The sequence below is a fragment of the Pogona vitticeps genome, chromosome 9 (genome assembly GCF_051106095.1).
Source record: "Pogona vitticeps strain Pit_001003342236 chromosome 9, PviZW2.1, whole genome shotgun sequence".
Classification (NCBI taxonomy): domain Eukaryota; kingdom Metazoa; phylum Chordata; class Lepidosauria; order Squamata; family Agamidae; genus Pogona; species Pogona vitticeps.
Window position 1 is genome coordinate 23,553,266 of NC_135791.1, and position 12,163 is coordinate 23,565,428.

The window sequence follows — 12,163 nt, forward strand, 5'->3', positions numbered from 1 at the left end:
AGGCCCAAGGTTGGGGACCACTGCTGTAATGGCTACCAGTCTTCAGTCACTGCCAGATTTTGTTATGGAAGACAAGAGTTTAGAGCAGGTCTAAATATGTACGAATAAACTCTTTAATCAATGTTTGCATAATGAACGAGAAACGCAACCTAAAAGAGAGGTTCTCCGGGCGTTGCTGAGAACCTATCTTTTTTTACATCCACTGGAGGAAGGGTTACAAATCCCCACCATCTAGATTATGTTAATGAACATTTCACACAGATTTTCTATAGAGATCAATGATGCACCATTCCTTGGTTACTTTTTTGGGGGGGGGGGAATCATGGATTTGGGGGAAATACAGGGGTGCGAACCCACTCCTTAAACTCCCTTGCATATTTTCGGCTCTCCTCCAGAATGGGCATCATGTAAGGCTGCAGGTTCTTGTGGAGAGCCTCCACCATTTGCCTGAAGCGTGTCCGCACTTCGTTGGCGACCGGTTCGAGGGACGCATGAGTGTCTTCCAGCTTCTGGAGGTAAAAGGACAGCTGAGTATCCAGGGTTTCGAACTGTGGCTTCATCTTGTCCAACCTGTGTTCTAGTTCTTGAATCTGGGCCCTGAGGGTACGTTGGAGGGACTCTAACCATGGACCCACTCTCTCTAGGATTGGATCAGAATAATATGACACGACAGATTTCAGTGGCTCGACCATGTCTTGCTTGCGCCTGAGGTCATAGAAAGCGGTCACTGCTTTGTCCATAATACTTAATGGTACTCCAACCATCACATCAAGTAATTCTTTGATCTCTGGAGGTATCTCCTCATGAAGGGTATTCAAGTAGCGGGTGATGTGGAATGTCGTATCTCTGCAAAACAAAGAATTTGGGAAGAGTTTAGCAAAATGGGGAAAGTCTTAGAACCTTACGAATCATCAAATCTGGCCTCTGTCAAGGAGGCCCAAAGGGGAATCGAACCCCCAATCTAGATGCCGAACCACAGAGCTATCCGGCATATTTAGGGTATACGGTTCTAGCCTTTTGACTTCACTTGAACTGGCATTGTTCCATGCCATGGGATCCTGGGAGCTGTAGTTTGGCGAGTAATGTAAAATTCTTGGCGAGAGCGCTCCCTTGAACCACAGCAGAACCTCGTACATCTCTCCCCAAACTACCGGTCCCTTGATTCCATAGGTCAGAACCCAGGGATTTAAGGAGGAATCCAACGGCTAGAACTGTACAGTGTAGCTTTTGCATGCATGAAGGGGATCTGCTTACAAAAAAGCGACGCTAGTGTTCGATCTTGAGACCACGAACAGTATTTTGTCTGTCAACTGCTGGACATCTCGCCGGTATAGCTGCCATCCGTCAAGTACTACGTCCAGCTTGGAATCTGGCTCCGGAGCTTCTCTGATGACAAAAGGATGGGATCCTGGAAGACAAGAAAAGACCGTCTGTATTGCACTGGCCACGAGATGCCGTGAGGTGGAGGGAAGTTATATTGTTCCACCAGGGGCTGACCAGACCTTTGTCCCTGTTGAGAGGCATGCATGCCGTTCCTTAAAGTTTTCTGTAAGTTAACACAGACAAAGGGGGACCTCCGTATTGGTGCAGCCGTCAAGGGCTGGCTTGCTCTTGCAGCTGTCAAGACCTACATCCTGGAGAATTTCCCCTGGAACTCTCTGGACCCTGCTCCCCCGTGTTCTTGTTGTTGCTTGTTCCCTTCTCCCCTTCCAGAAAGCCATTCTTGGCAAGAACAGAACTCAGAAAAGTCACTTTTTTTGGTGACAACATTCCCTGTTTCTGGCTGGGCCGACGAGCAAAGAGGATCACAGTGAGAAGATAGGGAAGGACTTCATTCATGATTACTTGGGTTCTAGGGCTCAGAGCCAGTTAGAAACAAATAGAAACAGATAAATCCATCTATAGCTACACCTGATTATTTCTGCAAAATATATATTTTATAAAAATTTAACTTGATTATTATTATTGTTGTTGTTATCGTTGTTGTCGTTGTCGCTGTTGTCGTCGTTACTGTTATTGTTGTTGTTGTCGTTGTTGTCATTGTCGTTGTCGTCGTTATTGTTTGTTATTATTGTTATTGTTGTTATTTACAGTCAGTGACTAGGAAGATAAAAATACATTGTTTAGATAAAATCACATAATATCAGAGACATTAGACAAGACAAAACTGGCATTGCACTGGAAATACAGGAGGACAAAACCATCTGGCAGGGCAGTGAGCAATCTCTCTTCCTCTAGTGACCTTTTTCATAAATTCCCTGGATCTTGATTGTTTCACATTCACACAAGCAAAGTCACCAGGTATAGAAGTGGTGAGATCCGGATCCTCACTTTCACCTAGTTTAAAAAGGAGATCAGCCACTCCTTCCCGAATTGCAGTCGAACCCAGCAAGGAGACCATGCCGTGCGTTGCTCTACGCACACCTTTTCTGTGACTCTGTTCCATTCAAGCCTAGCTGTGTATATAAACACCCAGATGGAAGGCTGGTTCTCACCACGTTCTTCTGGAGCCTTTGCCTTTCTGGAAATAAACTCAAATTTAAGGCCTGTTTTAATTGACCAGGACAATCAACACCCAGAGGTGCCAATGGCGTGCTTTCCATCCCGTATGGCTTCCATCCTGTACCAGCCTTGACATGCACAACACAGGAAAGAAGGGACGTCACCTCCCCACGTCCTTGGCTATTGGCCTTGAAAACATATATTTACAGAGCAGGTTTTGCTTTTGGCAAACAAATCTAGAAGGTTTGGGACCTTGATCTCCACCGAGGGAGGCGAGCTGGCCCGTTTCCTCATCAGCTAAGTGGCCGGCCCTCCCTGGATGGGGGAAGAACGAAGGGCCCGGAAAAGTAGGGCAAAAGCTAAACCTGGCGATTGAACTTCTGCTCCACCCTCTTCATCCACATGTTTTCAGTGGGGGAAGCCTTTCCTCATTGGCAGACGATGGCACACCTCCAACGCCATCTCTCTAGTGTTGCACCCCCACCTCTAAAAGTCCAGCTACGCTATCCTGTCTTCATCCATGGCCATCTGCCTCTTTCAAGGCTAAAACTGTCCTCCGCTGTACGTTTCCTGGTGTTCGGAGGTATACTGCCTCTGGACCTGGAAGCTCCATTTCAGCCCCATGCCCTGCTGCAGAATGAGAGGAGTACGGGGCATGCCTCAGACAGCCGGCGGACACTCTCACGTTGCTCGCACAACTGCTGGATCACCCAAGAGCGTGCAAACTGCTACCAGTGGCCAAGCTTGGAAAAGTTACTTTTCTGGCATTACAAAATGCCCCAGCCAGCATGTCGATTCTGGAATGAGGGATGGATCCCTGACCCAGGTGAAGGCATCTCGTTCCATGACAGAAGAGAAGAAGGGCCAGTTCAGTCGTTGTATATTGGCTGTGGCAGGACGTGGCAGGAAGGGTGCCAGGCAGGTTGTGTGGCATGCATCGTTCTGCCTTCCAAAACAGAAGGGTGGACCTTTTCGATGTGCCACCATAAACCTTTGCTTCGCTCTGCCTAATAGAAAGGATGTGTCTTACCCCCCCCCCACCTCCGTACTGTATTCTTTTCCAGCATCAGGGGAAAGATGAACAGGTTGTCCTTTCCTATTTGACAATGAGATTCCCTCTCCGTACCTTTAGAAAGTGCTGATGCTCCTTCAGCCTTAAATACAGGAGGTTAGGCCTGCTTTTTAATAAACTTAGAAGGCAAAAACGGGTGGATTTCCCTCTGGAAGCACCCCTTCACAAAAAGACTTCAGAATTTTCCTTCTACTCACCTGCAAAGAGCATTGACGCGAGGATTAGGATCACGATCTTCATGGTGGTTAAAAATGCAGGCTCCTGGGGGGTTGCTAAGGTGAGGTCTGAGCAGGGAGCAGGGAGAGTAAGAGGCAGTTAAACCCTCTCTTTAACCCACCCCCTATCATTCATTACCACCGGGGCTACTGCCCTAAGGTGAATGTACAAGCGTGCGTGAGAATTTGTGTGCACTCTCTGGAGGTGGTTGAAACCCAGAAGGACAGGAACCGGTCGAAAAAGAGAAAACGATAGGAAGATACGGTGCCGTAGTCTGCTACATATAGAAAGAAAGTAAAGAAATAGAAAGAAAGGACCCATAAAGTCTCATTCATGATAATACAGTGATGCCTCGCAAGACGAAAATAATTCATCCCGCAAGTCATTTCGTATTGCGAAAATTTCGTCTCGCGAATTTTCCCATAGGAACGCATTTCGATGCATTTCCCATAGGAATGCATTGGGGGGAAATCGTCTTGTGAAGCACGGCCATAGAAAAATTCATCTTGCAAGTCACAAAAAAAAAATTAAAATAAAATAAAATTGCAAAACACTTTAGTCTTGCGAGTTTTTCGCTGCAAAGCTGGCACAGATGCACTGCGCCCCTCACCCCCCCAACACTTGACCCACCAACCTCTAGTGGTGAGCTTCTGTGAGGTGAGTTCTGTAAGAAACCCAGCTGGGGGAGAGGAAATGGTAATGCAAGGACGATGTACAGCGGAGTGCTCCATTTCAGTGTTTTGGCCAGCCAGCTATGTCCTATTCAGGGATACGCTATTCCACCTTCAATCTTCTCATTCTGCCAGCGTCCCGTACCCACAGAGCATGCTTAGCCTTTACTGGGGTGGCTTTGGCATGCCCTTTTTCTTCCTTTAAGGTTCTTTCCCCGAAATCTATTTTTGCAAACTGGTCATCGTGATCTGTTCTCCCTCCCTGGGAACCCTTTCACTAACTAGAGGAGCATCTACAGAGGGACTGAGCTTCAGAACAATATTTAGGTCTCCAGATAAAAACATTGTGAGACATCCTTGGAACAAGAAGACTCGGACAACATAGCGGAAAGTTGGCAGTGAGTGACAGGAACCGAAAACCTTTCCCCACCCCGATGTATGCTCCAAGCTTTATTTCTGTAGTCTATACATGTTAATATGGCAGGTGAGACAGGTTTAGTGAAAGGCGGAGGAGATACAGTATATCCCAGAAGTGAGTAGACCCCCCCCTCACATTTCATAAATTTTCATGTGACAACACTGAAGAAATGACACTTGGCTACAATGTAAAGCAGGGAGCATACAGGTTGTATAACAGTGTCAATGTGCTGTCCCCTCAAAGTAACGCAACACATAGTCATTAATGTCTAAACCGCTGGCAACAAAAGTGAGTACACTCCTAAGTGACAATGTCCAAATTGGGTACAAAGTGTCAATATTTTGTGTGGCCACCATTATTTTCCAGCACTGCCTTAACCCTCTTGGGCATAAAGTTCCCCAGAGCTTCACAGGTTGCCGCTGAAGTCCTCGCCCACTTCTCCATGACAACAGAGCTGGTGGATGTTAGGGACCTTGCACACCTCCACTTTCCGTTTCAGGATGCCCCACAGATGCTCAATAGGGTTTAGGTCTGGAGACATGCTTGGCCAGTCCATCACCTTTACCCTCAGTTTCTTCAGCAAGGCAGTGGTCGTTTTGGAGGTGTGTTTGGGGTCATTGTCATGTTGGAATACTGCCCTGCAGCCCAGTCTCCGAAGGGAGGGGATCATGCTCTGCTTCAATATGTCACAGTATATGTTGCCATTCATGGTTCTCTCAATGAACTGTAACTCCCCAGTGCCAGCAGCACTCATGCAGCCCCAGACCATGAGACTCCCACCACCATGTTTAACTGTAGGCACGACACACTTGTCTTTGTTCTCCTCACCTGGCTGCCGCCACACACGCTTGACACCATCTGAACCCAATAAGTTTACCTTGGTCTCATCGGACCCCAGGACATGGTTCCAGAAATCCATGTCCTTAGTCTGCTTCTCAGTAGCAAACCATATGCAGGCTTTCATGTGCATGATCTTTAGAAGAGGCTTCCTTCTGGGACGACAGCCCTGGAGACCAATTTGATGCAGTGTGCGGCGTATGGTCTGAGCACTGACAGGCTGACCCCCCACCCCTTCAATGAGCAATGCTGGCAGCACTCATACATCTATTTCCCAAAGCCAACCTCTGGATTTGATGCTGAGCACGGGCACTCAACCTCTTTGGTCGACCATGGCGAGGCCTGTTCTGAGTGGAACCTGTCCTGTTAAACCGCTGTATGGTCTTGTCCACCATGCTGCATCTCAGTTTCAGGATATTGGCCATCTTCTTATAGCCTAGGCCATCTTTATGTAGAGAAACAATTCGTTTTTTCAGGTCCTCAGATAGTTCATGAGGTGCCATGTGGGACTTACAGTGACCAGTCTGAGAGAGTGAGAGCGATAACACCTGCTCCCCCTTCACACCTGAGATTTGTGACACTAACAGGTCTCATGACACCTGGGAGGGAAAACGGCTACTTGGGCCCAATTTGGACATTGTCACTTAGGGGTGTACTCACTTTTGTTGCCAGCGGTTTAGACATTAATGGCCGTGTGTTGCGTGATTTTGAGGGAACAGCACATTGACACTGTTGTATACTCACTGCTTTACATTGTAGCCAAGTGTTATTTCTTCAGTATTGTCACATGAAAATATTTATGAAATGTGACGGGGGTCTACTCACTTCTGTGATATACTGTATATCCTCGAAACAAGATAGGCTAAGGTGCTTTTTGTAAACTGTGTGAATCCTAAACTAAAAACACACCTACATGTATCTATCACTGGCGATTTTCTGTGTCTACATTATATTGTTATAATAGTTAGGTAAACCACTGTAAGGTTTTGTGGCGCCGCCCTAGAGATGTCTGGGATCTGTGGCTGGACCCATCCCTCTCCTCGTGACTCAAGGGCAGTCCCACAAGATGCAGCACAAGAGTTGTCCCGCTAAGGACCTCGCCACCCTGACAAATGACAGATCCGCAACTGTTATCGGCTGCGTCCAGGAACAGAACATGTAGCCAACCCATGGCAGGAGGATCTGTGAGTAAACCGGCGCACCGCACCGCAGCAAGACCTGGTGAGTGACGTGTCTTTATTGTACCATCTGGAGAGGAGTTCACAGATTAACACCCCACCCAATTATTGCAATAATCCCTTTCAGGTTTCGGTCAACCCTTAGTGATGAGCAGGATGTAGGGGAACCCCAGGGAACTGCCCAATCACTACCCAAAGTCAATTTTAAAAGAAATTCATCATCCTCTTCTCCAGAATGAATGTGTTACGAAACCTCAGCTTCTAGGTGACCGCTTTTCATGTCACTTCCTGGCCTTCTTTTGAGACGCCCGGCTTTCTTTCCATTTCTGGACCTGTTCAGGCACTTTACTGTCCAGAACCTCCAGGTGGGCCTTCAGCCTCTCCTCCAGGTTATGGTCTATCTCCCTGAGCCTGTTGGCCAGGTTCCGGCCCAGGGGCGCCAGGTGAGCCTCTAGTTCCTCGAGCACGGGGTCAAAATAAGGGGCGAGCAAATCGGCAAAGGCGGCATCTATTTTTTTCAGGATCGGCTTTGAGGCATTTTCCACTTCGTCCATAAAATCAAACAGTTTTTCTGCTATATCGGCAACGTTGTCTATAAGGCCGACCAGGTTATCAAGGGTATCCTGGACGTCTGCAGATAATTCGACATCTGGGCTGGCGTCGTCATCATCATCATCATCTTCGTCTAAGACCTCACTGTGGAACAGAGAAGGCTGGGGATGATGGAGGTGACAGGATACAACTCCGCTTGCAGTGAAGTAAACTGAGCTGGATATTCAGATGGAAGGTCAACCTCAAGGCCCTTTAGGATCAGATTCAGGTTGGGAGCAGAATCTTGGCTGCAGTACTGCTGTTTAACCACTGGAGGGCCTCATGGTACAGTTATCAAACTGCAGTACTGCAGCCAAGATCCTGCTCACAACCTGAGTTTGATCCTAAAGGGCTCAGGTAGCCAGCTCAAAACTGACTCCTTTTCCAATCCTTCCGAGATCAGTAAATTGAATACACTGGTGCCTTGCTAGATGATGATAATCCGTTCCACTGAAATCGCTGTCTAGCGAAATCATTGTCTAGCGAAAAGCAAATTGTCGTCTAGCGAAAATCGGTTTGCGAAGCACGGACCAAACATTGTCCAGCGAAATTCCCCCATAGGAATCACTGTTTTGCCAATCTCTATAACAATCACAAAAAGTCAATGTCTAGATAAAAAACTGTCATGCGGGGTAACTGTCTAGCAAGGCATCACTGTACCCAGCCCATTGTGAGTGTCTGGGAGGTGATGTGTAGCGTGCATAATTACATTGTAAACTTCCCAGAGTGATTTCAGTGCTATGGGGCGGTATATAAGCAGCATGCTTTCCGTTTTTGCTTTAACCATTGCACCGTGGGGCTTCAAGGAAAGTTATTTCCTACTGTGCCTCCTTGACGGGGGCTGGACTTGATGACCCACAGGGTCCCTTCCATCTTGGCAGTTCTAATCTTGCTTTTTTCCCCCAAGAGGGCAGCTCTGACTTCTTGCTACTCCACCTTAGGGTGAAAACAGTCAGTGAAAAAAGAGTCATGTCTGGAAAGAGTTACTTGGCAGGGAGTGACCGCTCTTAAACTCACCTTTCCCTACATACGGGAATCAGTCAAGCCCAGCTTTTAAAAAAAAGAGTAGACTTGCGGTGGACCAAAAAAAGTCCATCTTCGGCACAGAGAAGGGCTGGGTTGGTTTGCAATATCCTGTATATCATCTGAAAGTCAATAATTGCTTGCACCAGACTGTGCCATCACTGGTCCAAAACTGTGAACTGTTTCTCCACCTGATCACACTCTTGGTTAGAACCAGGATTCCTACGGTCTTTCCTGCCTCCATGTATTTCCATAAAACGTAGGCCAGCTTCCTTATTTTGCTAGGCAAGGACGTGAGTCCTTTCCAAAGGCAGTGCCTGCTTCGCTTACCTCTCTGATATTCAGCGGACAGAATCCACTAGTTAACTCAGCAGGAAATCAGGAGCCCCCCCCCCAATAATTCAAGGGAAGAGCATGTGGCCTGAACGTGGAAGACTCTCAAGCCTCATTCCTAGCATGTTTGAGTACAAAAAGCTGCTGGTGGTCAAGGCAGAAAGGGAATAGACAACCCTGTGCTTTCTATGGGCTTTGGACTGCTTACTAGAGATGGGCACGAACCGGTTCGTCCCAGTTCGTAAAGGCTGCAGCGCAGATGCTGTTCCTTGCCTCCTCAGGCAGTCAGCCCCTCACCAGGCCCCGCTGGCTTGCTTTCCCCACCTCCTCGGCTGATCTCCCAGTCACGAGCAAGAGCACAGACTTCTCTGCCCTGGCCTTTTCTCTGATTGGCAGATCAGCCCAGAGGGGAGGGGCCGAGAAGCCTGAGATCTTGCCGGGACTGGATTAGTTGAGGAGGTGGAAAAAGCATGCCGGTTGGGTCTGATAGGTGGCTGATTGAGCTGGAAGAGGCAGGGGAGGAGAGCACTGTGCATCTGCCTTTATGAACTGGGAGGAAACCAGGACAAACTGGTTTGTGCCCATCTTTACCGCTTACACGCCTTGATCATGGACCCCGCTGGGGCTCACGGGCAGTGTAAACTAAACTCAGGGAACCAGTGTGGAGCATTCACAATAAAGTGCCAGATTAGGACTCAAGAGACCTGGGTTCAAATTCCCCACCTGACCACGAAAAATTCACTGCAGGATGGCAATAGTCAACAATTCCTTGAACATCTCACATATCTCAAAAAAAAATCCAGTAATGGTGCCATAAATAAGAAATAGCTTGATGGCTATGAGAACAACAAAGGCTAAACACCTGGACAACACTAAAATCGCACATGCGCCGATGTAGGCCATCTAAACGTTATTCCAGCAAATGCACCTCCATGGTAGGTAGAGATAGCAAGATTTGCTTACGTCACTGCTTTGCCAGTCTTGGATTCCGTGATCAGATCCCACTTCTTCTCCAAGGCTTTTTCAATATTATCAAAGAATGTGTCTGTTGCTTCAAATAATTGCGCCGTCTTGGAAGGTGGGGCCGGGGCATCTCGGAGGACAAAAGCCTGCGATCCTAGGAAGGAAAATTGCAAACAGAAATGGCTTTACACTCTCCACCCTCGTTCAGGGACCCTTCAAAGTTCTGGCGGGCTTTGGGCAAAAAAATATAATAGTGGGAGGGGGCTTCTTCCTCCCTTCTTCTCCCTGACCTCCCACCTAAATAAATCACACAACCTGAACAATGTAAGGTAACATAGATAAGATTGATTCACTCAGGTAATCTTAGTAGCAGTAAATAATTGAACCGGGCTTAGATAAACAAACGGATAACGTAACAATGAAGGGAAAGTCTGGAATATGTAGGATGAGCAAGGGAAGGGGAGCCTAAAGCTGAGCTTCGAGGCACTCTGCACATGCCCAGAGAAGAGGGACAATTGTGCACATTGTGTGCAGAACATGCCGAGGCTGCAATCCACTCATGCAGAAAGATCAGCCACCCCAATGGTGCCAACGGCAGCTGCTGCCGGGCCCCCAGGGAAGTGGGGAGGAGGCGGAAAAAACTGGGGGAGGGACCCTGCGGCTCTTCCCCAAGCGTGGCAGTGGACCCGTGGCGGGCCCTTGGCACACGAAGGAGCTGAGCCTCGTCTGCTCGGCGTCCAGGAGCACCCCCCGTGTGCGCTGCACAGAAACCCCCTTGCCCTCACAACTTCCCCAATGGCTCCCGGCTGGTGGCCGCTCTGGACACTCCACCCCCCCTCTTCATGTGGGCTCCTACAGACCGTGGCCCCTGGCCAAATGCCCACATTGCCCTCTGAGGAAAGCGCCCCTGCCGCCGGTGGTGAAGCAAAGAACTGGGGTGCGTTACAAAAGTTGGCACCCAACCCTTCCCCTGTATTGCAAAACCCCATGTGTTTCTTTTGCTTTAATTTAAAGGTGAATATCTTGATGTTCTTGGTGGCATCAAGCATCATCAAGACGTAGGCTTTGAAAGATGTTGGCTGGAGTTTTCCACGACCCCCCACCCTCATTTCTCCCAACCTAATGAGGAGCTGAGGAAAAAAAAACCCTCTGGAATTCTCAATAGATTGTTATTATAACAAAGTTTAGATTTTTAAAGGTTCGTCCAGAACGGTTCACCTCTTGCGGGGACGGATCGAGGGTGAAACTCATGCAGCTTAAACTGCAAGGCCCTAGAAGCGACTTTAGTCCATATGTTTTCTTAAAAATTCGTAGCCCTCGGTCACAGAGTTTCACACATCCCATTGTAACTACACTGTTCCTGAATTGCTTTATAATATCTCTGCATGAGAAACTAATAATTAACAGGGGAGTCCCTGTTGTGGTGTGACTTTCCTTAGGAGACCAAGGTTCATGTCCCCTATTGAGCCATGAACTGCTGGATAGCTCAGTGGTTTAGATCGCTGGCTACAGAGCCAGAGGTTGGGAGTTCGATTCCCCATGGAGCCTCCTTGATAAGGGTTGGATGATGATCCACAGAGTCCCTCCCAGCTCTGCAGTTCTAAGATGATAATACTGGAATTCCCTAAGTGATCCTGCATCAGGCAGCCTCTTTTAGGATGACCAGCCTCAACAAGGTTGTTGTCGGGATAAAGTTGGAAAGGGAAGACAGCCCACACCTGCCAACTTGGAGGAAAATCAGGATGTAAGACCCGTGGCCCGAATCCTCTTGCTTACATACACTGGGGGGAAGGCAAATGGTGTTAACTCCCAGTGAAGAACTCCTATTAGGTAAAGAGTCAACGCTTGTATTGCTTACTGTTCCTTCAGTCAAACGATGGGTCTGTGGCAAGGAACGCAAGCCTCTACGCCTTAACTTAGTGGCCCATGGTTTAATTTTTGCCGGCATATTCAAATAATAAGATTCTGGATGGTTGTTCTGTTTATCTCTTTATATCTATCTCGGTTTGTCATTAAACTGGGACGGTTTCGATACCAACCCAGATATGGGATTTCCCTTGAGAAGGTCCCCCATTTGGTCCCAAGACTTATGGTATCCTTCTCTGCTCTGCGTAGCCCCTTTACTCACCTGTGACGATGGCCAAAGCTAGTGTCAGGATCAAGAAGTTCATAGTGGTCTGTAGACGGTCCTGAGAACCTGCTAGGATGAAAAGAGGGGGGTGCCTCTGAGCGGTGGGAGCTCCTGTGAAGAATAAATGGTCTCCCTCCACCCATGCCCACCTTGGGCCCCTATCATTCATTAATACAGCACGCCAAGGACGTGATCCCCTGAGGTCGTTGTCCTAATGTCCCGAAGAGT

The 12,163-nt window shown here is 48.0% G+C and overlaps 2 protein-coding genes across 2 annotated transcripts; both read right to left on the reverse strand.

Annotated features, from left to right (window-relative positions):
* Positions 1-311: 311 nt before the first annotated feature.
* Positions 312-4,328, reverse strand: LOC110089446 (uncharacterized). Its single transcript, XM_020812528.3, has 3 exons — positions 3,772-4,328; positions 1,255-1,408; positions 312-846 (listed from the first exon to the last, which is right to left on the reverse strand). Exons 1-3 carry the CDS (start codon positions 3,812-3,814, stop codon positions 321-323), a joined length of 723 nt encoding a protein of 240 aa, XP_020668187.3. The 5' UTR covers positions 3,815-4,328; the 3' UTR covers positions 312-320.
* A 2,607-nt stretch (positions 4,329-6,935) lies between these two features.
* Positions 6,936-12,093, reverse strand: LOC110089440 (uncharacterized). Its single transcript, XM_020812521.3, has 3 exons — positions 11,933-12,093; positions 9,805-9,958; positions 6,936-7,590 (listed from the first exon to the last, which is right to left on the reverse strand). Exons 1-3 carry the CDS (start codon positions 11,973-11,975, stop codon positions 7,176-7,178), a joined length of 612 nt encoding a protein of 203 aa, XP_020668180.3. The 5' UTR covers positions 11,976-12,093; the 3' UTR covers positions 6,936-7,175.
* Positions 12,094-12,163: the final 70 nt, after the last annotated feature.

Coding starts and splice junctions, on each gene's coding strand:
- LOC110089446 (XM_020812528.3), bottom strand. CDS start 3,814: ATGAAGATCGTGATCCTAATCCTCGCGTCAATGCTCTTTGCAG. Junction 1,409..3,771: donor CGCGTCAATGCTCTTTGCAG/GTGAGTAGAAGG, acceptor CTTGTCTTCCAG/GATCCCATCCTTTTGTCATC. Junction 847..1,254: donor AACACTAGCGTCGCTTTTTT/GTAAGCAGATCC, acceptor TTTGTTTTGCAG/AGATACGACATTCCACATCA.
- LOC110089440 (XM_020812521.3), bottom strand. CDS start 11,975: ATGAACTTCTTGATCCTGACACTAGCTTTGGCCATCGTCACAG. Junction 9,959..11,932: donor AGCTTTGGCCATCGTCACAG/GTGAGTAAAGGG, acceptor TTTCCTTCCTAG/GATCGCAGGCTTTTGTCCTC. Junction 7,591..9,804: donor AAGACTGGCAAAGCAGTGAC/GTAAGCAAATCT, acceptor TCTGTTCCACAG/TGAGGTCTTAGACGAAGATG.